The 25,072-nt window shown below is 40.0% G+C and overlaps 3 protein-coding genes across 3 annotated transcripts; all 3 read right to left on the bottom strand.

Moving 5' to 3' along the window:
* Window positions 1-2,293: 2,293 nt before the first annotated feature.
* On the bottom strand, window positions 2,294-4,519 carry LOC308385377 (uncharacterized protein; the record flags this gene model as incomplete). Its single annotated transcript, XM_080864230.1, has 1 exon — window positions 2,294-4,519. Exon 1 carries the CDS (start codon window positions 4,445-4,447, stop codon window positions 2,294-2,296), a length of 2,154 nt encoding a protein of 717 aa, XP_080720356.1. The 5' UTR covers window positions 4,448-4,519.
* Window positions 4,520-12,853: 8,334 nt separating this feature from the next.
* Window positions 12,854-15,363, bottom strand: LOC308385375 (uncharacterized protein; the record flags this gene model as incomplete). Its single annotated transcript, XM_080864229.1, has 1 exon — window positions 12,854-15,363. Exon 1 carries the CDS (start codon window positions 15,005-15,007, stop codon window positions 12,854-12,856), a length of 2,154 nt encoding a protein of 717 aa, XP_080720355.1. The 5' UTR covers window positions 15,008-15,363.
* Window positions 15,364-21,532: 6,169 nt separating this feature from the next.
* On the bottom strand, window positions 21,533-24,468 carry LOC308385374 (uncharacterized protein; the record flags this gene model as incomplete). The annotated part of the gene is made up of 1 exon (XM_080864228.1): window positions 21,533-24,468. Exon 1 carries the CDS (start codon window positions 23,684-23,686, stop codon window positions 21,533-21,535), a length of 2,154 nt encoding a protein of 717 aa, XP_080720354.1. The 5' UTR covers window positions 23,687-24,468.
* Window positions 24,469-25,072: the final 604 nt, after the last annotated feature.

Here is a 25,072-nt window from a genome sequence, read left to right as displayed (position 1 = left end):
ATCGTCCTTCCAGGAAATTTGAACCATCAGACACTTAATACCCTTTGAATTTTTTTCTGCGCCAGTTTGAAAGTTTGAACATTTCCAGTTTAGAAATATCTCTGTTTATAGAAGGAAAACTAAACTAAAATCAGGCTTTATTTGACAAGCATATGCTGGCATCCATGAAAGAGTGAAATTTAGATGCAGACACTCTCCCATGATGCCAGTGGTTTTACTTGGAACCCCTGTTGGTAATGACACATGCGGTTTTTCAAACCTTAGCTCATGATTAATAGTAGGTAGGTCAGCTACCACGTCCATAGAGAACAACCTCCACTAGGGTTTAAATAGCTGGGACTCTCCACCTTTTTGTTTTTCAAGCTGAACAAACCTCTTGGATGAGAAGTGAAATGTTTTAAAGGAGTCCAGCTGCCTCTCTTAAGACGACCATGACCTGATTGAATAGGAACCTACACAGATATGGAGTCAGCATGTCTTGTAGATTTCAAACGACATGCAGATAATATAGAGACTGTATCCAGTCTTTGTTTATCTTGGGTCTGTGTTTGAGTCCTTCCTGGCAGATAGAACAGTTCATTTTACCTGAGATTTACCGCTTAAAGCACATATGATAAAACACTAAATGGATCTAGGCAATCAAGATTTGAGACTTGCAACATAAGAAAATGTAATTTTTCAGAAGCTGACCACGCTGCAGCTGTCAGCCAGCAACCAGGACAGCAAGCCGGGAGAGCTCATCTACCGCGTCACCAAACAGACGAGCCTGGGACACCTCGAGCATGCTGCCAGTCTAGGTAGACCAGACCTATATGTCAGTGTTTTTAGAAAGGACGGAAAAGTAAAGATGAACGCCAAACTAAACCAAACCAAACTTTTCCCACCGCTTGGTGAGTAGTTGGCATCCTACATGCAAACTGCAGATGACTATGGCAATCTGATTGCAACCAAAGCAATCACAATTATGTTTTTGGTGCAGCAGACCCTGATTTCACCAAGTGTAAGCAACCACCACAAACCAGTGGCTTTACCCCCCAAAGTTGCCAGGGGTGTGCAGCGCTGTGGTCGATTAATCACCTCTCCGGTTTGAGCCTGTTCTAAAGTGCCTGTTGGTGTGATGGAAGTATTTAAAAAAGTGACAGCAGGGTGTGGAGACGGGAGCTGAGCCGAGGAAGCCTTCATGCATCAAATACCAAGAGTGTCAGGGGAACACCGGGGAGGACGACAACAAAACTGAAACAGGGAGCTAAGAACTTAATCACAAAAACCCGACTTCACTACCGTATGTTTTCAATGTTTTTCTCACTTTTTACAGAATCAAAGTCAAAGTAATGTCAGTACTTCCAAGCTTTAAACCCTGCATGGTCGTACTCTCTCCTGCACTCCATATTATCCTTTGTTGATCTACACACGTCTGTTGCTGCCACGGACGTCGCATGCTCGTACGTCATTGTCATGAGACACTCTCGCGAAGAAAATGACGAGGATTAGTTACGCAGTAATGTAGCCTGCTTACGGGAAAGTAACAGTAATCTAATTACTGTACCTTTTTTGCAATAGTAATCCCTTACTTTACTCGTTACTTGAAAAAAGTAATCAGACTATGCGGTGTTGCCCATCTCTGGTCCAAATACAGAAAGTATCATAGAAAGATTTAAGGTATCGTGCCACATTTGACCTCTGACCTCTTGTTCATGGTTAATAAATTAAGAGTCAAAGGGAAAGACAAATTTGAAACTTTGTTACTTACTACCGTTGTTTGGAATAGATAGGAATATAGGGAATTCTATATTTTTATTTAAAGACAGGACTCACATGTTTTCATTTCTAGTCTTTAAAACCTGTCTCTACCCATCTAGTATTAATTCCTTCTGGTATACAAGTATGTATATTATGCACACACACAAACACACATGCTGCTATTACCCATTTCTTGTTTTTATACCTAAGATGAATTATTGTTGAATGAAGACATTTTTCAAACACATGTAAAATGAGGCCAATTGTGTTTATTGGGTAAAGGAAAAGGTAGAAGGGGGAAAAGGGGGGATAGAAAGAAGGAAAGAGAGGAGAGAAAACCCCAACAATCCCCTCTGAGCAAGCACCAGGCGACAGTGGACAGGAAAAACTCCTTTTAAAGTGAAAGAAACCTAAAGGAGAAACCTATGGCAGAACCAGGCTCAGGAGGGGGCAGTCAACTGCCGGGACTGGTCGGGGGGTGAGGGTGAAAAAAGAAAAAGGAGGGAGGGGAAGGGGGAAAATGAAGATGGAATAGAGGTGGAGGAAGACGAGCTTACATCAGGTGAGAAGCAGCAGTGTCCCTCCTCCAGAACCAGTGGAAACGTTTTCTCTTCTTTTTTAGATATTCTTCCACCAGCACTTTTTTCTCAATGATGAGGGTTTTCAGCTCATCCATTGTTTCTGTGTTTTCTTTCTCAAGTTTGTTGCATCTTTTCACCATGTCTTCTAATTGTTCTTGTTTTTCTTTAAGATGGTCTTTCAGTTCTTTAACTGTTGCCTCCTCTATTTGCTTTGCCTTGTGCACATCTGTGTGCATGTCTTCCAGCTGCTGGTTTCTCTTCTGGATATCTTGAAGTCTACACTGCAGGTCTTTATGTGTTTTCTGTTGTTCTTGCTTTTGTGCCTGGATTTCAGTGTTTTTGTGCTTCAAGGTCTTAGAAAGTTCTTCAAGTTCTGTATTTTTTCTCAGCATTGCATTGATGCTACTCTGCATCGCTGAGCATTGATTTGCCAGTTTTTTCTTTTCTCCTTCCAGTACAGTTGTTTTGTACTTTGTTTCATTATACAGTTCTTGGAGTTCTTCATTTTTCCTCTGAAGAATAAGTTTTTCTTCTTCCAGTTGTATTTTCTGTTGGTCTTTTTCTTGAAGCAGCTGGTTATTTCCGTGCACTTTTTTATCGAGCCTGATTTGGAGCAATCTGTGTTTTTCCTCCATCTCGTCAACATTGGAGCCCATTTGTTTCAGTTTAATTTCCATTTGCTTCTTGTTTTGAAGCAACTGTTGATTTTTGTGCAGAGTTTTGTCATGTTTCACCTGCAGAGCTTTGTATTTTTCCTCCATGGCTTGGAGTTTGCTCTGCAGGTCGCTCTGCTCTACGGGCTCTTGTTTTTTGTCTTGGAGGATCTCCTTATTTCTCTCCAGAGCTTCATCAAGCATAACTTGCAAGCCTTCATTTTGTGTCTTGATGTTCTTCATCTTGCAATACATTTCTTCCTTTTGTATTTTCTGTTGGTCTTTCTCGTGAACCAACTCTTTATTTCTTTCCAGAGCTTCATCAAACATAACTTGCAAGCCTTCATTCTGTGTCTTGATGTTCTTCATCTTGCAATCCATTTCTTCCTTTTGTATTTTCTGTTGGTCTTTCTCGTGAACCAACTCTTTATTTCTTTCCAGAGCTTCATCAAACATAACTTGCAAGCCTTCATTTTGTTTCTCGATGTTCCTCAGCTTGCAATACATTTCTTCCTGATGTATTTGCTGTTGGTCTTTCTCATGAAGCATCTCTTTATTTTTGAGCAGTGCTTCCTCAAGAGTCATTTGCAGCATTTTCAGTTCTTCCTCCAAGACTTCAAGCTTGGAGTCCGTTTCTTTCTCGAGCATTTCTTGTTGCTCTCTCTCTTGAATGAACTCTTTATTTCTGTGCACTGTTTTCTCGAGCCTGATTTGGAGCAATCTGTGTTTTTCCTCCATCTCGTCAACATTGGAGTCCATTTGTTTCAGTTTAATTTCCATTTGCTTCTTGTCTTGAAGCAACTGTTGATTTTTGTGCAGAGTTTTATCATGTTTCACATGCAGAGCTTTGTATTTTTCCTCCATGGCTTGGAGTTTGCGCTGCATGTCTCTCTGCTGTGTGGACTGTTGTTTCTCTTCTTGGTGGATTTCTTTCAGTTTTTCCAGAGCTTCGTCAAGCTTCTCTTGGAGCTCCTGATTCTTCTTGAGCATGTTTTCCTGTTTTATGCTCTCTTTTTTCTCCTTTTGGAGCAGATCTTTATTTTTTTCCAGAGCTTCGTCAAGCTTCTCTTGGAGCTCCTGATTCTTCTTGAGCATTTTATCCCCTTTAATGCTCTGTTTTGTCTCATTTTGGAGCAGGTCTTTAATTTTTTCCAGAGCTCCATCAAGCTTTTCTTGGAGCTCCTGATTCTTCTCGTCTTGGAGAGCCCATTGTTTCTCCTCAATAATACCCTGTTTTTCTTCAAGCTGGTAGGATAATTCTTCTAATTCAGTGCTCTTTCTCTCATTTTCTTCCATCAGGATCTTAATCTTTTCTCTGTTCATGAGATTTTCTTTCTCCATTTCTTCCAGTCGCTTTTCCTCTAACTCTACCTGTTCATCCCAAGGAAGAGAGCTGATATAAGGGTCTAGGGACTCATACCATGGAATAGAGCTGGGGTCAACTTCTTGTCTTTCTTGCTGTTTCTGAGACATGTTGGAGTCTGTATACCGTGAGTACGGAAAGGATCCAAATGTTTGAAAATGCTTTACTGGTGAACGTTTGAATGCTGCTAACACAAGTGCTGCAAATAACGGACTGAAAGTTCTACATCCTCACCCCTACTTAAGAATTCATGAGGATCAAAGCTTCAAAGGATCAATGCTTTAGAAGCCTGTGACATCAGAATTCCATAGGCCAATGAGGTTGTCACATGACATTTTTGAATGAGGTCATAGTTTTGTATGAATTTTTTAAAATAACATCAACATTCCGTGAGCCAATGAGGTTCTTACATGACTTTTGAATGAGGATAATTTTTTTACTTGGAAAATTACCAATAAAGTTTCAATCCCTGTTATTTTTGTAAAAAGAAAATAAGTATTATTGCAATAACATACAAAGTGAATAAAGAAAGTAAGTAAAAGTACAGTTTTATTTATACAGCACCTTTCAAGACAAATTCATTTTGTTTGCATTGTATTGGTAACTCGTTGAAGTGTTACTGGGTATCATAACCAGACAGTTTGCACATACAGTGAGTGAAAGCATTGGGTGGACTGAATCAGGGTAAATTAAATTGATAGAACTGAGTGGAGTTCTATCAATTGTATTGATCAGAGAGTTAGAACAACAACTAAAAGAAACTTTGATTAATCTGAAAGGAACTAATATAGGTTAACTGGTAGCTGATACAAATCAGGATTTAAAACCTGTTTGACCCCTTGTTTTATTCAATATTGCAATTTATATGATAACTGTTCCATGTGAAAATGTTGGGAAATGAAATATCACAGCTGGAACTCAATAAAAGTGTAAATTCAGAAGAAGTTTTGGTCTTTTCCTCATTAATGCACATCATAGATAACTATGTAATGTGTCTGTTGCACACGTTGTATTTCAGGAATAACTACAAACGTGTTGTATTACAAACAGCTGTATCAGGTCTTTGCATCCACAATCAGTGAGGATAACAAAACTGGAGACCAAAAAAAAAAAATCTGGTTCTTGTTTTTAAGACGGTCACCTTTAGTTTCACGCTGAGTGATGCTGGGTTGTTACAGACAAACCTGATTATGTTTCCCACTGGGTTTTATACTTCAGAGGCAACACAGAGTAAAGAGAAGCATTGTTATTTCAGTTTAACTTTAGTCTCAGTTTAGTTTAATTCCCTTGTAAATTTGATAAGAGCCAAATTGAGGAAACAAACTCAGTGTGTGGCCAGAAAATGCCATGGTGGCTTACAAACACATGTCACAACAAAATATGAAGGATAAGACAACACACGTATAACGGAAAGAGACGCCACGACTTTGCCACGGTGCCATGGACGCCCAGGTTTGCAAATACAATAACTTGAAAATGAAGCAATGTTGTATTTTCAAATTGATACCATAGATACATCTAGCACAAGACTCAAAAAAGTTTGAATCTTCGTGACCTTGACCTCAAGGTCTGATGCCAAGTCTTGTCACTGGAGATTGAGGTGATGCAGGATTTTGAAATTTATTCTATATGTGCAGCTACTAAGAGGCTGAAGGATAACACTGATATTTTTATATTTTCATGGAGCTGCTCTCAAAGCTTTGTCATCTCTCCTATAATTTAGTCCTGGTCCTGCATCACAGTGTGTGGTGTGGAATAACACTGTGATAGTGTCAGAAATTTAGCTTGATCATCTGAGTGTAGCTGCTGCTGCTACTAGCCAGCAAACCGAAATGCAGCATGTAGTGATGCACTGACGCAGGCATTTGATTTGGTATTGGACACATTGCACTCATAAAACCTGGTGTCCGTCGCATATGTGTTTGCGCTGCAGGTAATTAAGTCCTGGGTGTTTTATCATTGAGCCAAATTATCATACTGTTACACTCCTGTATCTTCTCCTGAGTGCTGGAGGGGAAAGCAAAACCTGACCATTACCAATTTATCATATAGGCAGGAGACCTTTGGTCAAAGACAATTATTAATCCATCTGAACTCATTAATATTTGGAGGTACAGCTGTGTCCTGGGATATCCTACACTTCCATGCGCAAACATGGATAGCCTGAGGTTAAGAAAGGAGCAAGACGGTGGTCCCATGATAGTGCAGTTTTTGTTATGGCCTGCAGGGGGAGGCAATTTCCAAACAATTTCTTACTGAGTTTAATTTATTACAACACTATGTTTCGGTCACTAATTGTGGTCTTTTTTTTTAGTTATTTAGGTAAAGCGGGCCATGCCTTACAGCATCGTTACCCTGCCTCTAACTTAGGAGTGTGCAGTCAAAATGTGGAAAGTGTTCAGTGTAATAAATATCTCCCTTTTGATTCAAAGCTGAATTTCAAAGCAAACACTGAAGCTGTGTGCAGAAAGGGGCCCCAGCGGCTCTTGTGTTTAAGAAGGCTTTCTTGTTTCCACGTTGATAAAACCATGATGGTTTTATTTCATCATGCTTTTATTGAATGTGTTTTGTCCTTTTTCTTGGTGTTGTGGTTTGGATAGTTATCTGAAAAGAGCAGAAACTCTCTCAGATTGTTAAGTGGTCTAACAGGCTGATTGGAGAACCACAGCTGAATTTTCCTGTGCACCAGACAGTTACAGCGGTCAGCTGGTTTAATTTTTCTTGATGATCCTTTACATAGTGAGAATCGTTTTCTTCCTCCCGGACAAAGGTTTCTGGTCCCAAACTGTAAAACGACAAGGTTTTGTTTTCTGTTGTTTCTTCAATTCACGAGAACAAATAAGAGATAAGATAAGATAAAACTTTATTAATCCCTCGGGTGGGTTCCTCTGGGAAATTCGGTTTCCAAAAGCATAGCACCGACAGAAATTACAGAATATTATACACACACACACACACACACACACACACACACACACACACACACACACACACACACACACACACACACACACATATAAATACAGAGACAAATATAAATAAAATATACAAAGGGGATAAATAGAATAAATAGGAATAAAAATAAAAATACAAGTGAATTGCACATTTCAAGTATTGAGGTCTATTGCACTGTTGACTATTAACAATAGTATTGCACAAAAGGTATTGCACAGTGAAGTGAAGAGGCACTACAGCTTAGTTGTTCCCCCCTCCTTTGTCCTCCTGTTTCCCCTCCCTCTCCCCTCCAGAGAGGAGTTAAACAGTCTGATGGCGTGTGGGACAAAGGAGTTTTTAAGTCTGTTAGTTCTTGTCTTGGGGAGAAGCAACCTGTCACTGAACAGACTCTTCTGGTTGTTAATGGCCGTGTGCAGAGGATGCCCAGCATTGTTCATAATGTCCAGCAGTTTTTTTAGTGTCCTTTTCTCTGCCACTGTCACCAGAGTGTCCAGCTTCATGCCGACCACAGAGCCAGCCTTCCTGATCAGTTTCTCCAGCCTGCATGAGTCCTTCTTTGCTGTGCTGCTCCCCCAGCACACCACAGCATAGAAAAGTACTCCAGCAACCACTGACTGGTAAAACATCCTCAGGAGCTTCCTGCAGATGTTAAAAGACCTCAGCCTCCTGAGGAAGTACAGTCGGCTTTGGGCTTTTTTATACAGGTGCTCTGTGTTGCATGACCAGTCCAGTTTATCGTCCACCCACAGCCCGAGGTACTTGTACTTGTTGACCACCTCCACCTCCTCCCCCTCTATCTGAACCGGCAGTGGACCTTCTCTGGACCTCCCGAAGTCCACAACCAGTTCCTTAGTCTTTGAGGTGTTGAGTTGCAGGTGGTTTGTGTGACTCCATGCGACAAAGTTCCTCACCAGACTTCTGTACTCCTCTTCCTGATCATCCCAGATACACCCCATGATGGCCGTGTCATCTGCAAACTTCTGAATGTGGCATAATTCAGAGATGTAGCAGAAGTCAGAGGTGTACAGGGTGAAGAGAAGAGGGGACAGCACAGTTCCCTGTGGTGCTCCTGTGCTGCTGACCACAGTGTCAGACGTGCTGTCCTGATCTAAATCTACCTACAGTTACAAATAAAATACCTGAAGTTTGATTTGTGGTGGAGCTGTAATCTGCAAATACAGTCTGTATCTCCATCTGTTCGTTTATGTTTGAGGCTGTTCATTGGTTTCCTTATCTCACATATACGAAGGTTTATAAAACTGTCTTAATGTATAATGAGTGCCTTGCAAAATGTGCTTACACCTCTGGTGCGGTGGTTATGTAGTCTCTAGTATAATATGTACATGCACTGTTTCATTTTACAGTATACTGTAATGATCGTCCTTCCAGGAAATTTGAACCATCAGACACTTAATACCCTTTGAATTTTTTTCTGCGCCAGTTTGAAAGTTTGAACATTTCCAGTTTAGAAATATCTCTGTTTATAGAAGGAAAACTAAACTAAAATCAGGCTTTATTTGACAAGCATATGCTGGCATCCATGAAAGAGTGAAATTTAGATGCAGACACTCTCCCATGATGCCAGTGGTTTTACTTGGAACCCCTGTTGGTAATGACACATGCGGTTTTTCAAACCTTAGCTCATGATTAATAGTAGGTAGGTCAGCTACCACGTCCATAGAGAACAACCTCCACTAGGGTTTAAATAGCTGGGACTCTCCACCTTTTTGTTTTTCAAGCTGAACAAACCTCTTGGATGAGAAGTGAAATGTTTTAAAGGAGTCCAGCTGCCTCTCTTAAGACGACCATGACCTGATTGACTAGGAACCTACACAGATATGGAGTCAGCATGTCTTGTAGATTTCAAACGACATGCAGATAATATAGAGACTGTATCCAGTCTTTGTTTATCTTGGGTCTGTGTTTGAGTCCTTCCTGGCTGATAGAACAGTTCATTTTACCTGAGATTTACCGCTTAAAGCACATATGATAAAACACTAAATGGATCTAGGCAATCAAGATTTGAGACTTGCAACATAAGAAAATGTAATTTTTCAGAAGCTGACCACGCTGCAGCTGTCAGCCAGCAACCAGGACAGCAAGCCGGGCGAGCTCATCTACCGCGTCACCAAACAGACGAGCCTGGGACACCTCGAGCATGCTGCCAGTCTAGGTAGACCAGACCTATATGTCAGTGTTTTTAGAAAGGACGGAAAAGTAAAGATGAACGCCAAACTAAACCAAACCAAACTTTTCCCACCGCTTGGTGAGTAGTTGGCATCCTACATGCAAACTGCAGATGACTATGGCAATCTGATTGCAACCAAAGCAATCACAATTATGTTTTTGGTGCAGCAGACCCTGATTTCACCTGGCAACCACCACAAACCAGTGGCTTTACCCCCCAAAGTTGCCAGGGGTGTGCAGCGCTGTGGTCGATTAATCACCTCTCCGGTTTGAGCCTGTTCTAAAGTGCCTGTTGGTGTGATGGAAGTATTTAAAAAAGTGACAGCAGGGTGTGGAGACGGGAGCTGAGCCGAGGAAGCCTTCATGCATCAAATACCAAGAGTGTCAGGGGAACACCGGGGAGGACGACAACAAAACTGAAACAGGGAGCTAAGAACTTAATCACAAAAACCCGACTTCACTACCGTATGTTTTCAATGTTTTTCTCACTTTTTACAGAATCAAAGTCAAAGTAATGTCAGTACTTCCAAGCTTTAAACCCTGCATGGTCGTACTCTCTCCTGCACTCCATATTATCCTTTGTTGATCTACACACGTCTGTTGCTGCCACGGACGTCGCATGCTCGTACGTCATTGTCATGAGACACTCTCGCGAAGAAAATGACGAGGATTAGTTACGCAGTAATGTAGCCTGCTTACGGGAAAGTAACAGTAATCTAATTACTGTACCTTTTTTGCAATAGTAATCCCTTACTTTACTCGTTACTTGAAAAAAGTAATCAGACTATGCGGTGTTGCCCATCTCTGGTCCAAATACAGAAAGTATCATAGAAAGATTTAAGGTATCGTGCCACATTTGACCTCTGACCTCTTGTTCATGGTTAATAAATTAAGAGTCAAAGGGAAAGACAAATTTGAAACTTTGTTACTTACTACCGTTGTTTGGAATAGATAGGAATATAGGGAATTCTATATTTTTATTTAAAGACAGGACTCACATGTTTTCATTTCTAGTCTTTAAAACCTGTCTCCAGGGGCGGAGCGGGGGGGTGGCTTACGGGGCTTAAGCCCGGGTTGTTTTGTCAGAAGCCCGGGGTATTTTGGAGTGTAATTTTTTCATAGTTAGATGCCTGGCTGACAACTGTATAAAACAAAAAGTACACACAATATTCGAAGCACATAGTGCACACTGTGGGAATTTACGACTGTGCGTGAATCCCCCCCTGATATTGGTATGATCCAAGCTCAGGCACTAAGCGACTGAGCGAGGGGGCGGGGCAGCTGCTGCCCGTGAGTGCGCTGTTGGAGAGACGGAGCCAGCCATACTAAGGAGAGCTTAAGTTTGACCAGGTACCAAAGCAAATCATTCGTACCGTACAAATAATGTAAATATGACGGTGCATCACGAAAGATTGATATCAAACTGATCACTTGACCAATATTACGTTACTCGCTCTTCAAGTGAATCAACAAATGGCAAAATGAAAAGCCGAACAAATGCTATTTTTTTTTTAGAGTCTTAGCTTACGTGTGTTTATTTCATATTCTCAGTTCTTACCCTCCCGACTAAATCGGTTTCAGTTATGTACTGAAACATAAGAATGGACATTCGAGGGTTCTTTCAAAGAAAAAACTCAGGTAAATGTTATTTTATATATTATGCTTTGTATGTTGTTCAGTATATTTCTATGCAAAACAAGAGGGATTTCAGTACACAGCAGGATATTCACATTTGTAACCAGATATTTACATACACTTTAGGGAGAAAACAAAACATTTTTACTGTACAACAGAGTAAATTTTTGTTTTAGATAAATATTGAAATATATTTTGAATTAGTTAAATTTCAGAATAAAGAGAGACAGAGCTATTTTTATCACTTTCATCAAATTTAGGAGTACATGTACACTAAATTTATTGTTAATTAATAAGAAAACTCCAGACGATTCCATTCTGAGCTGAAGAAGCTTCTGATAGGTTAGTAGAGTCCATGTGAGTAAACTGGTGGCACAGCTGTGGATGCATATAAGGCAAAACACAGAGCCTGTTTCTTTGACATGGGAAAATCAAGAGATATCAACCAAAACACCAGGAAAAGAACTGTGGAGCTCCATAAGTGTGGCTCAAGTTTGAATACAATTTGGTGCCATTTGCAATTAAGAAATACAGATAGTTTCTCTCTTTACTCTTAAAGTTAACAAATATGTTTTTATATTTATCAATCTAAAGAAATAAACATTTAGTCTGATTTGATGTTACAATTAAAAAAGTGTTTTTATCTGAAGAGTAAATATCTGGTTTCAACTGTATATTTGATGATTGTCAGCACAAAGAGGGAGAGAGAGGAGAACGAGGACAGACAGGTCCTCATGTATCTCGTACCTAGTGTTTCTTTTTAGGTTTGTTATTTTTCAAATTCTGTATTTATTAAGTTCTGCAGGCTTGTTTGCACAACAAGGCTAAATAATTATATAAACTTTTCTCAATCTAAATAGTGGACTTTGGTAGAATTAAAAAAATAAGTGTAGTGCAGGTCTATGATGATTTTTAGTGCTATCATCTAGTTCTGATTCTGGTTCTGTCTTGGTTAAGTCCTCAGTAGTCCTGATTTTGAACTGTTGTAGTCCTGTTTTAATTCTGGATCAGTTCTGGGTCTGGTTGAATTGGGGTTTAGTCCTCGTGTCTTGATGCAGCCCTGACCTTGTTCTGCCTTGCTGCTTAATTAAAAAACTAGTTTAAGGTGTCCTGCACATGTGATATATATTTTTCCCTATATGAAGTCATTCTTTTTTGAACAGAGCCTATTAATCTTTCAGTCATTTCTACACCCCCCCCCCCCCCAAAAAAAAAAAAAAAATCCCACATGCATACTACTCTTTGGGCTAAGCCCCGGGTGTTTCAAATGTCTGGCTCCGCCTCTGCCTGTCTCTACCCATCTAGTATTAATTCCTTCTGGTATACAAGTATGTATATTATGCACACACACAAACACACATGCTGCTATTACCCATTTCTTGTTTTTATACCTAAGATGAATTATTGTTGAATGAAGACATTTTTCAAACACATGTAAAATGTGGCCAATTGTGTTTATTGGGTAAAGGAAAAGGTAGAAGGGGGAAAAGGGGGGATAGAAAGAAGGAAAGAGAGGAGAGAAAACCCCAACAATCCCCTCTGAGCAAGCACCAGGCGACAGTGGATAGGAAAAACTCCTTTTAAAGTGAAAGAAACCTAAAGGAGAAACCTATGGCAGAACCAGGCTCAGGAGGGGGCAGTCAACTGCCGGGACTGGTCGGGGGGTGAGGGTGAAAAAAGAAAAAGGAGGGAGGGGAAGGGGGGAAATGAAGATGGAATAGAGGTGGAGGAAGACGAGCTTACATCAGGTGAGAAGCAGCAGTGTCCCTCCTCCAGAACCAGTGGAAACGTTTTCTCTTCTTTTTTAGATATTCTTCCACCAGCACTTTTTTCTCAATGATGAGGGTTTTCAGCTCATCCATTGTTTCTGTGTTTTCTTTCTCAAGTTTGTTGCATCTTTTCACCATGTCTTCTAATTGTTCTTGTTTTTCTTTAAGATGGTCTTTCAGTTCTTTAACTGTTGCCTCCTCTATTTGCTTTGCCTTGTGCACATCTGTGTGCATGTCTTCCAGCTGCTGGTTTCTCTTCTGGATATCTTGAAGTCTACACTGCAGGTCTTTATGTGTTTTCTGTTGTTCTTGCTTTTGTGCCTGGATTTCAGTGTTTTTGTGCTTCAAGGTCTTAGAAAGTTCTTCAAGTTCTGTATTTTTTCTCAGCATTGCATTGATGCTACTCTGCATCGCTGAGCATTGATTTGCCAGTTTTTTCTTTTCTCCTTCCAGTACAGTTGTTTTGTACTTTGTTTCATTATACAGTTCTTGGAGTTCTTCATTTTTCCTCTGAAGAATAAGTTTTTCTTCTTCCAGTTGTATTTTCTGTTGGTCTTTTTCTTGAAGCAGCTGGTTATTTCCGTGCACTTTTTTATCGAGCCTGATTTGGAGCAATCTGTGTTTTTCCTCCATCTCGTCAACATTGGAGCCCATTTGTTTCAGTTTAATTTCCATTTGCTTCTTGTTTTGAAGCAACTGTTGATTTTTGTGCAGAGTTTTGTCATGTTTCACCTGCAGAGCTTTGTATTTTTCCTCCATGGCTTGGAGTTTGCTCTGCAGGTCGCTCTGCTCTACGGGCTCTTGTTTTTTGTCTTGGAGGATCTCCTTATTTCTCTCCAGAGCTTCATCAAGCATAACTTGCAAGCCTTCATTTTGTGTCTTGATGTTCTTCATCTTGCAATACATTTCTTCCTTTTGTATTTTCTGTTGGTCTTTCTCGTGAACCAACTCTTTATTTCTCTCCAGAGCTTCATCAAGCATAACTTGCAAGCCTTCATTCTGTGTCTTGATGTTCTTCATCTTGCAATCCATTTCTTCCTTTTGTATTTTCTGTTGGTCTTTCTCGTGAACCAACTCTTTATTTCTTTCCAGAGCTTCATCAAACATAACTTGCAAGCCTTCATTTTGTTTCTCGATGTTCCTCAGCTTGCAATACATTTCTTCCTGATGTATTTGCTGTTGGTCTTTCTCATGAAGCATCTCTTTATTTTTGAGCTGTGTTTCCTCAAGAGTCATTTGCAGCATTTTCAGTTCTTCCTCCAAGACTTCAAGCTTGGAGTCCGTTTCTTTCTCGAGCATTTCTTGTTGCTCTCTCTCTTGAATGAACTCTTTATTTCTGTGCACTGTTTTCTCGAGCCTGATTTGGAGCAATCTGTGTTTTTCCTCCATCTCGTCAACATTGGAGTCCATTTGTTTCAGTTTAATTTCCATTTGCTTCTTGTCTTGAAGCAACTGTTGATTTTTGTGCAGAGTTTTATCATGTTTCACATGCAGAGCTTTGTATTTTTCCTCCATGGCTTGGAGTTTGCGCTGCATGTCTCTCTGCTGTGTGGACTGTTGTTTCTCTTCTTGGTGGATTTCTTTCAGTTTTTCCAGAGCTTCGTCAAGCTTCTCTTGGAGCTCCTGATTCTTCTTGAGCATGTTTTCCTGTTTTATGCTCTCTTTTTTCTCCTTTTGGAGCAGATCTTTATTTTTTTCCAGAGCTTCGTCAAGCTTCTCTTGGAGCTCCTGATTCTTCTTGAGCATTTTATCCCCTTTAATGCTCTGTTTTGTCTCATTTTGGAGCAGGTCTTTAATTTTTTCCAGAGCTCCATCAAGCTTTTCTTGGAGCTCCTGATTCTTCTCGTCTTGGAGAGCCCATTGTTTCTCCTCAATAATACCCTGTTTTTCTTCAAGCTGGTAGGATAATTCTTCTAATTCAGTGCTCTTTCTCTCATTTTCTTCCATCAGGATCTTAATCTTTTCTCTGTTCATGAGATTTTCTTTCTCCATTTCTTCCAGTCGCTTTTCCTCTAACTCTACCTGTTCATCCCAAGGAAGAGAGCTGATATAAGGGTCTAGGGACTCATACCATGGAATAGAGCTGGGGTCAACTTCTTGTCTTTCTTGCTGTTTCTGAGACATGTTGGAGTCTGTATACCGTGAGTACGGAAAGGATCCAAATGTTTGAAAATGCTTTACTGGTGAACGTTTGAATGCTGCTAACACAAGTGCTGCAAATAACGGACTGAAAGTTCTACATCCTCACCCCTACTTAAGAATTCATGAGGATCAAAGCTTCAAAGGATCAATGCTTTAGAAGCCTGTGACATCAGAATTCCATAAGCCAATGAGGTTGTCACATGACATTTTTGAATGAGGTCATAGTTTTGTATGAATTTTTTAAAATAACATCAACATTCCGTGAGCCAATGAGGTTCTTACATGACTTTTGAATGAGGATAATTTTTTTACTTGGAAAATTACCAATAAAGTTTCAATCCCTGTTATTTTTGTAAAAAGAAAATAAGTATTATTGCAATAACATACAAAGTGAATAAAGAAAGTAAGTAAAAGTACAGTTTTATTTATACAGCACCTTTCAAGACAAATTCATTTTGTTTGCATTGTATTGGTAACTCGTTGAAGTGTTACTGGGTATCATAACCAGACAGTTTGCATATACAGTGAGTGAAAGCATTGGGTGGACTGAATCAGGGTAAATTAAATTGATAGAACTGAGTGGAGTTCTATCAATTGTATTGATCAGAGAGTTAGAACAACAACTAAAAGAAACTTTGATTAATCTGAAAGGAACTAATATAGGTTAACTGGTAGCTGATACAAATCAGGATTTAAAACCTGTTTGACCCCTTGTTTTATTCAATATTGCAATTTATATGATAACTGTTCCATGTGAAAATGTTGGGAAATGAAATATCACAGCTGGAACTCAATAAAAGTGTAAATTCAGAAGAAGTTTTGGTCTTTTCCTCATTAATGCACATCATAGATAACTATGTAATGTGTCTGTTGCACACGTTGTATTTCAGGAATAACTACAAACGTGTTGTATTACAAACAGCTGTATCAGGTCTTTGCATCCACAATCAGTGAGGATAACAAAACTGGAGACCAAAAAAAAAAAAATCTGGTTCTTGTTTTTAAGACGGTCACCTTTAGTTTCACGCTGAGTGATGCTGGGTTGTTACAGACAAACCTGATTATGTTTCCCACTGGGTTTTATACTTCAGAGGCAACACAGAGTAAAGAGAAGCATTGTTATTTCAGTTTAACTTTAGTCTCAGTTTAGTTTAATTCCCTTGTAAATTTGATAAGAGCCAAATTGAGGAAACAAACTCAGTGTGTGGCCAGAAAATGCCATGGTGGCTTACAAACACATGTCACAACAAAATATGAAGGATAAGACAACACACGTATAACGGAAAGAGACGCCACGACTTTGCCACGGTGCCATGGACGCCCAGGTTTGCAAATACAATAACTTGAAAATGAAGCAATGTTATATTTTCAAATTGATACCATAGATACATCTAGCACAAGACTCAAAAAAGTTTGAATCTTCGTGACCTTGACCTCAAGGTCTGATGCCAAGTCTTGTCACTGGAGATTGAGGTGATGCAGGATTTTGAAATTTATTCTATATGTGCAGCTACTAAGAGGCTGAAGGATAACACTGATATTTTTATATTTTCATGGAGCTGCTCTCAAAGCTTTGTCATCTCTCCTATAATTTAGTCCTGGTCCTGCATCACAGTGTGTGGTGTGGAATAACACTGTGATAGTGTCAGAAATTTAGCTTGATCATCTGAGTGTAGCTGCTGCTGCTACTAGCCAGCAAACCGAAATGCAGCATGTAGTGATGCACTGACGCAGGCATTTGATTTGGTATTGGACACATTGCACTCATAAAACCTGGTGTCCGTCGCATATGTGTTTGCGCTGCAGGTAATTAAGTCCTGGGTGTTTTATCATTGAGCCAAATTATCATACTGTTACACTCCTGTATCTTCTCCTGAGTGCTGGAGGGGAAAGCAAAACCTGACCATTACCAATTTATCATATAGGCAGGAGACCTTTGGTCAAAGACAATTATTAATCCATCTGAACTCATTAATATTTGGAGGTACAGCTGTGTCCTGGGATATCCTACACTTCCATGCGCAAACATGGATAGCCTGAGGTTAAGAAAGGAGCAAGACGGTGGTCCCATGATAGTGCAGTTTTTGTTATGGCCTGCAGGGGGAGGCAATTTCCAAACAATTTCTTACTGAGTTTAATTTATTACAACACTATGTTTCGGTCACTAATTGTGGTCTTTTTTTTTAGTTATTTAGGTAAAGCGGGCCATGCCTTACAGCATCGTTACCCTGCCTCTAACTTAGGAGTGTGCAGTCAAAATGTGGAAAGTGTTCAGTGTAATAAATATCTCCCTTTTGATTCAAAGCTGAATTTCAAAGCAAACACTGAAGCTGTGTGCAGAAAGGGGCCCCAGCGGCTCTTGTGTTTAAGAAGGCTTTCTTGTTTCCACGTTGATAAAACCATGATGGTTTTATTTCATCATGCTTTTATTGAATGTGTTTTGTCCTTTTTCTTGGTGTTGTGGTTTGGATAGTTATCTGAAAAGAGCAGAAACTCTCTCAGATTGTTAAGTGGTCTAACAGGCTGATTGGAGAACCACAGCTGAATTTTCCTGTGCACCAGACAGTTACAGCGGTCAGCTGGTTTAATTTTTCTTGATGATCCTTTACATAGTGAGAATCGTTTTCTTCCTCCCGGACAAAGGTTTCTGGTCCCAAACTGTAAAACGACAAGGTTTTGTTTTCTGTTGTTTCTTCAATTCACGAGAACAAATAAGAGATAAGATAAGATAAAACTTTATTAATCCCTCGGGTGGGTTCCTCTGGGAAATTCGGTTTCCAAAAGCATAGCACCGACAGAAATTACAGAATATTATACACACACACACACACACACACACACACACACACACACACACACACACACACACACACACACACACACACACACACACACACACACACACATATAAATACAGAGACATATATAAATAAAATAAAATATACGAAGGGGATAAATAGAATAAATAGGAATAAAAATAAAAATACAAGTGAATTGCACATTTCAAGTATTGAGGTCTATTGCACTGTTGACTATTAACAAAAGTATTGCACAAAAGGTATTGCACAGTGAAGTGAAGAGGCACTACAGCTTAGTTGTTCCCCCCTCCTTTGTCCTCCTGTTTCCCCTCCCTCTCCCCTCCAGAGAGGAGTTAAACAGTTTGATGGCGTGTGGGACAAAGGAGTTTTTAAGTCTGTTAGTTCTTGTCTTGGGGAGAAGCAACCTGTCACTGAACAGACTCTTCTGGTTGTTAATGGCCGTGTGCAGAGGATGCCCAGCATTGTTCATAATGTCCAGCAGTTTTTTTAGTGTGCTTTTCTCTGCCACTGTCACCAGAGTGTCCAGCTTCATGCCGACCACAGAGCCAGCCTTCCTGATCAGTTTCTCCAGCCTGCATGAGTCCCTCTTTGCTGTGCTGCTCCCCCAGCACACCACAGCATAGAAAAGTACTCCAGCAACCACTGACTGGTAAAACATCCTCAGGAGCTTCCTGCAGATGTTAAAAGACCTCAGCCTCCTGAGGAAGTACAGTCGGCTTTGGGCTTTTTTATACAGGTGCTCTGTGTTGCATGACCAGTCCAGTTTATCGTCCACCCACAGCCCGAGGTACTTGTACTTGTTGACCACCTCCACCTCCTCCCCCTCTATCTGAACCGGCAGTGGACCTTCTCTGGACCTCCCGAAGTCCACAACCAGTTCCTTAGTCTTTGAGGTGTTGAGTTGCAGGTGGTTTGTGTGACTCCATGCGACAAAGTTCCTCACCAGACTTCTGTACTCCTCTTCCTGATCATCCCAGATACACCCCATGATGGCCGTGTCATCTGCAAACTTCTGAATGTGGCATAATTCAGAGATGTAGCAGAAGTCAGAGGTGTACAGGGTGAAGAGAAGAGGGGACAGCACAGTTCCCTGTGGTGCTCCTGTGCTGCTGACCACAGTGTCAGACGTGCTGTCCTGATCTAAATCTACCTACAGTTACAAATAAAATACCTGAAGTTTGATTTGTGGTGGAGCTGTAATCTGCAAATACAGTCTGTATCTCCATCTGTTCGTTTATGTTTGAGGCTGTTCATTGGTTTCCTTATCTCACATATACGAAGGTTTATAAAACTGTCTTAATGTATAATGAGTGCCTTGCAAAATGTGCTTACACCTCTGGTGCGGTGGTTATGTAGTCTCTAGTATAATATGTACATGCACTGTTTCATTTTACAGTATACTGTAATGATCGTCCTTCCAGGAAATTTGAACCATCAGACACTTAATACCCTTTGAATTTTTTTCTGCGCCAGTTTGAACATTTCCAGTTTAGAAATATCTCTGTTTATAGAAGGAAAACTAAACTAAAATCAGGCTTTATTTGACAAGCATATGCTGGCATCCATGAAAGAGTGAAATTTAGATGCAGACACTCTCCCATGATGCCAGTGGTTTTACTTGGAACCCCTGTTGGTAATGACACATGCGGTTTTTCAAACCTTAGCTCATGATTAATAGTAGGTAGGTCAGCTACCACGTCCATAGAGAACAACCTCCACTAGGGTTTAAATAGCTGGGACTCTCCACCTTTTTGTTTTTCAAGCTGAACAAACCTCTTGGATGAGAAGTGAAATGTTTTAAAGGAGTCCAGCTGCCTCTCTTAAGACGACCATGACCTGATTGACTAGGAACCTACACAGATATGGAGTCAGCATGTCTTGTAGATTTCAAACGACATGCAGATAATATAGAGACTGTATCCAGTCTTTGTTTATCTTGGGTCTGTGTTTGAGTCCTTCCTGGCAGATAGAACAGTTCATTTTACCTGAGATTTACCGCTTAAAGCACATATGATAAAACACTAAATGGATCTAGGCAATCAAGATTTGAGACTTGCAACATAAGAAAATGTAATTTTTCAGAAGCTGACCACGCTGCAGCTGTCAGCCAGCAACCAGGACAGCAAGCCGGGCAAGCTCATCTACCGCGTCACCAAACAGACGAGCCTGGGACACCTCGAGCATGCTGCCAGTCTAGGTAGACCAGACCTATATGTCAGTGTTTTTAGAAAGGACGGAAAAGTAAAGATGAACGCCAAACTAAACCAAACCAAACTTTTCCCACCGCTTGGTGAGTAGTTGGCATCCTACATGCAAACTGCAGATGACTATGGCAATCTGATTGCAACCAAAGCAATCACAATTATGTTTTTGGTGCAGCAGACCCTGATTTCACCTGGCAACCACCACAAACCAGTGGCTTTACCCCCCAAAGTTGCCAGGGGTGTGCAGCGCTGTGGTCGATTAATCACCTCTCCGGTTTGAGCCTGTTCTAAAGTGCCTGTTGGTGTGATGGAAGTATTTAAAAAAGTGACAGCAGGGTGTGGAGACGGGAGCTGAGCCGAGGAAGCCTTCATGCATCAAATACCAAGAGTGTCAGGGGAACACCGGGGAGGACGACAACAAAACTGAAACAGGGAGCTAAGAACTTAATCACAAAAACCCGACTTCACTACCGTATGTTTTCAATGTTTTTCTCACTTTTTACAGAATCAAAGTCAAAGTAATGTCAGTACTTCCAAGCTTTAAACCCTGCATGGTCGTACTCTCTCCTGCACTCCATATTATCCTTTGTTGATCTACACACGTCTGTTGCTGCCACGGACGTCGCATGCTCGTACGTCATTGTCATGAGACACTCTCGCGAAGAAAATGACGAGGATTAGTTACGCAGTAATGTAGCCTGCTTACGGGAAAGTAACAGTAATCTAATTACTGTACCTTTTTTGCAATAGTAATCCCTTACTTTACTCGTTACTTGAAAAAAGTAATCAGACTATGCGGTGTTGCCCATCTCTGGTCCAAATACAGAAAGTATCATAGAAAGATTTAAGGTATCGTGCCACATTTGACCTCTGACCTCTTGTTCATGGTTAATAAATTAAGAGTCAAAGGGAAAGACAAATTTGAAACTTTGTTACTTACTACCGTTGTTTGGAATAGATAGGAATATAGGGAATTCTATATTTTTATTTAAAGACAGGACTCACATGTTTTCATTTCTAGTCTTTAAAACCTGTCTCTACCCATCTAGTATTAATTCCTTCTGGTATACAAGTATGTATATTATGCACACACACAAACACACATGCTGCTATTACCCATTTCTTGTTTTTATACCTAAGATGAATTATTGTTGAATGAAGACATTTTTCAAACACATGTAAAATGAGGCCAATTGTGTTTATTGGGTAAAGGAAAAGGTAGAAGGGGGAAAAGGGGGGATAGAAAGAAGGAAAGAGAGAGGAGAGAAAACCCCAACAATCCCCTCTGAGCAAGCACAGGCGACAGTGGATAGGAAAAACTCCTTTTAAAGTGAAAGAAACCTAAAGGAGAAACCTATGGCAGAACCAGGCTCAGGAGGGGGCAGTCAACTGCCGGGACTGGTCGGGGGGTGAGGGTGAAAAAAGAAAAAGGAGGGAGGGGAAGGGGGAAAATGAAGATGGAATAGAGGTGGAGGAAGACGAGCTTACATCAGGTGAGAAGCAGCAGTGTCCCTCCTCCAGAACCAGTGGAAACGTTTTCTCTTCTTTTTTAGATATTCTTCCACCAGCACTTTTTTCTCAATGATGAGGGTTTTCAGCTCATCCATTGTTTCTGTGTTTTCTTTCTCAAGTTTGTTGCATCTTTTCACCATGTCTTCTAATTGTTCTTGTTTTTCTTTAAGATGGTCTTTCAGTTCTTTAACTGTTGCCTCCTCTATTTGCTTTGCCTTGTGCACATCTGTGTGCATGTCTTCCAGCTGCTGGTTTCTCTTCTGGATATCTTGAAGTCTACACTGCAGGTCTTTATGTGTTTTCTGTTGTTCTTGCTTTTGTGCCTGGATTTCAGTGTTTTTGTGCTTCAAGGTCTTAGAAAGTTCTTCAAGTTCTGTATTTTTTCTCAGCATTGCATTGATGCTACTCTGCATCGCTGAGCATTGATTTGCCAGTTTTTTCTTTTCTCCTTCCAGTACAGTTGTTTTGTACTTTGTTTCATTATACAGTTCTTGGAGTTCTTCATTTTTCCTCTGAAGAATAAGTTTTTCTTCTTCCAGTTGTATTTTCTGTTGGTCTTTTTCTTGAAGCAGCTGGTTATTTCCGTGCACTTTTTTATCGAGCCTGATTTGGAGCAATCTGTGTTTTTCCTCCATCTCGTCAACATTGGAGCCCATTTGTTTCAGTTTAATTTCCATTTGCTTCTTGTTTTGAAGCAACTGTTGATTTTTGTGCAGAGTTTTGTCATGTTTCACCTGCAGAGCTTTGTATTTTTCCTCCATGGCTTGGAGTTTGCTCTGCAGGTCGCTCTGCTCTACGGGCTCTTGTTTTTTGTCTTGGAGGATCTCCTTATTTCTCTCCAGAGCTTCATCAAGCATAACTTGCAAGCCTTCATTTTGTGTCTTGATGTTCTTCATCTTGCAATACATTTCTTCCTTTTGTATTTTCTGTTGGTCTTTCTCGTGAACCAACTCTTTATTTCTTTCCAGAGCTTCATCAAACATAACTTGCAAGCCTTCATTCTGTGTCTTGATGTTCTTCATCTTGCAATCCATTTCTTCCTTTTGTATTTTCTGTTGGTCTTTCTCGTGAACCAACTCTTTATTTCTTTCCAGAGCTTCATCAAACATAACTTGCAAGCCTTCATTTTGTTTCTCGATGTTCCTCAGCTTGCAATACATTTCTTCCTGATGTATTTGCTGTTGGTCTTTCTCATGAAGCATCTCTTTATTTTTGAGCAGTGCTTCCTCAAGAGTCATTTGCAGCATTTTCAGTTCTTCCTCCAAGACTTCAAGCTTGGAGTCCGTTTCTTTCTCGAGCATTTCTTGTTGCTCTCTCTCTTGAATGAACTCTTTATTTCTGTGCACTGTTTTCTCGAGCCTGATTTGGAGCAATCTGTGTTTTTCCTCCATCTCGTCAACATTGGAGTCCATTTGTTTCAGTTTAATTTCCATTTGCTTCTTGTCTTGAAGCAACTGTTGATTTTTGTGCAGAGTTTTATCATGTTTCACATGCAGAGCTTTGTATTTTTCCTCCATGGCTTGGAGTTTGCGCTGCATGTCTCTCTGCTGTGTGGACTGTTGTTTCTCTTCTTGGTGGATTTCTTTCAGTTTTTCCAGAGCTTCGTCAAGCTTCTCTTGGAGCTCCTGATTCTTCTTGAGCATGTTTTCCTGTTTTATGCTCTCTTTTTTCTCCTTTTGGAGCAGATCTTTATTTTTTTCCAGAGCTTCGTCAAGCTTCTCTTGGAGCTCCTGATTCTTCTTGAGCATTTTATCCCCTTTAATGCTCTGTTTTGTCTCATTTTGGAGCAGGTCTTTAATTTTTTCCAGAGCTCCATCAAGCTTTTCTTGGAGCTCCTGATTCTTCTCGTCTTGGAGAGCCCATTGTTTCTCCTCAATAATACCCTGTTTTTCTTCAAGCTGGTAGGATAATTCTTCTAATTCAGTGCTCTTTCTCTCATTTTCTTCCATCAGGATCTTAATCTTTTCTCTGTTCATGAGATTTTCTTTCTCCATTTCTTCCAGTCGCTTTTCCTCTAACTCTACCTGTTCATCCCAAGGAAGAGAGCTGATATAAGGGTCTAGGGACTCATACCATGGAATAGAGCTGGGGTCAACTTCTTGTCTTTCTTGCTGTTTCTGAGACATGTTGGAGTCTGTATACCGTGAGTACGGAAAGGATCCAAATGTTTGAAAATGCTTTACTGGTGAACGTTTGAATGCTGCTAACACAAGTGCTGCAAATAACGGACTGAAAGTTCTACATCCTCACCCCTACTTAAGAATTCATGAGGATCAAAGCTTCAAAGGATCAATGCTTTAGAAGCCTGTGACATCAGAATTCCATAAGCCAATGAGGTTGTCACATGACATTTTTGAATGAGGTCATAGTTTTGTATGAATTTTTTAAAATAACATCAACATTCCGTGAGCCAATGAGGTTCTTACATGACTTTTGAATGAGGATAATTTTTTTACTTGGAAAATTACCAATAAAGTTTCAATCCCTGTTATTTTTGTAAAAAGAAAATAAGTATTATTGCAATAACATACAAAGTGAATAAAGAAAGTAAGTAAAAGTACAGTTTTATTTATACAGCACCTTTCAAGACAAATTCATTTTGTTTGCATTGTATTGGTAACTCGTTGAAGTGTTACTGGGTATCATAACCAGACAGTTTGCACATACAGTGAGTGAAAGCATTGGGTGGACTGAATCAGGGTAAATTAAATTGATAGAACTGAGTGGAGTTCTATCAATTGTATTGATCAGAGAGTTAGAACAACAACTAAAAGAAACTTTGATTAATCTGAAAGGAACTAATATAGGTTAACTGGTAGCTGATACAAATCAGGATTTAAAACCTGTTTGACCCCTTGTTTTATTCAATATTGCAATTTATATGATAACTGTTCCATGTGAAAATGTTGGGAAATGAAATATCACAGCTGGAACTCAATAAAAGTGTAAATTCAGAAGAAGTTTTGGTCTTTTCCTCATTAATGCACATCATAGATAACTATGTAATGTGTCTGTTGCACACGTTGTATTTCAGGAATAACTACAAACGTGTTGTATTACAAACAGCTGTATCAGGTCTTTGCATCCACAATCAGTGAGGATAACAAAACTGGAGACCAAAAAAAAAAAAATCTGGTTCTTGTTTTTAAGACGGTCACCTTTAGTTTCACGCTGAGTGATGCTGGGTTGTTACAGACAAACCTGATTATGTTTCCCACTGGGTTTTATACTTCAGAGGCAACACAGAGTAAAGAGAAGCATTGTTATTTCAGTTTAACTTTAGTCTCAGTTTAGTTTAATTCCCTTGTAAATTTGATAAGAGCCAAATTGAGGAAACAAACTCAGTGTGTGGCCAGAAAATGCCATGGTGGCTTACAAACACATGTCACAACAAAATATGAAGGCTAAGACAACACACGTATAACGGAAAGAGACGCCACGACTTTGCCACGGTGCCATGGACGCCCAGGTTTGCAAATACAATAACTTGAAAATGAAGCAATGTTGTATTT

The sequence above is a fragment of the Rhamphochromis sp. 'chilingali' genome (assembly GCF_963969265.1).
Source record: "Rhamphochromis sp. 'chilingali' genome assembly, chromosome: 18".
Taxonomy (NCBI): domain Eukaryota; kingdom Metazoa; phylum Chordata; class Actinopteri; order Cichliformes; family Cichlidae; genus Rhamphochromis; species Rhamphochromis sp. 'chilingali'.
This window is presented reverse-complemented; position numbering and strand designations above follow the sequence as displayed.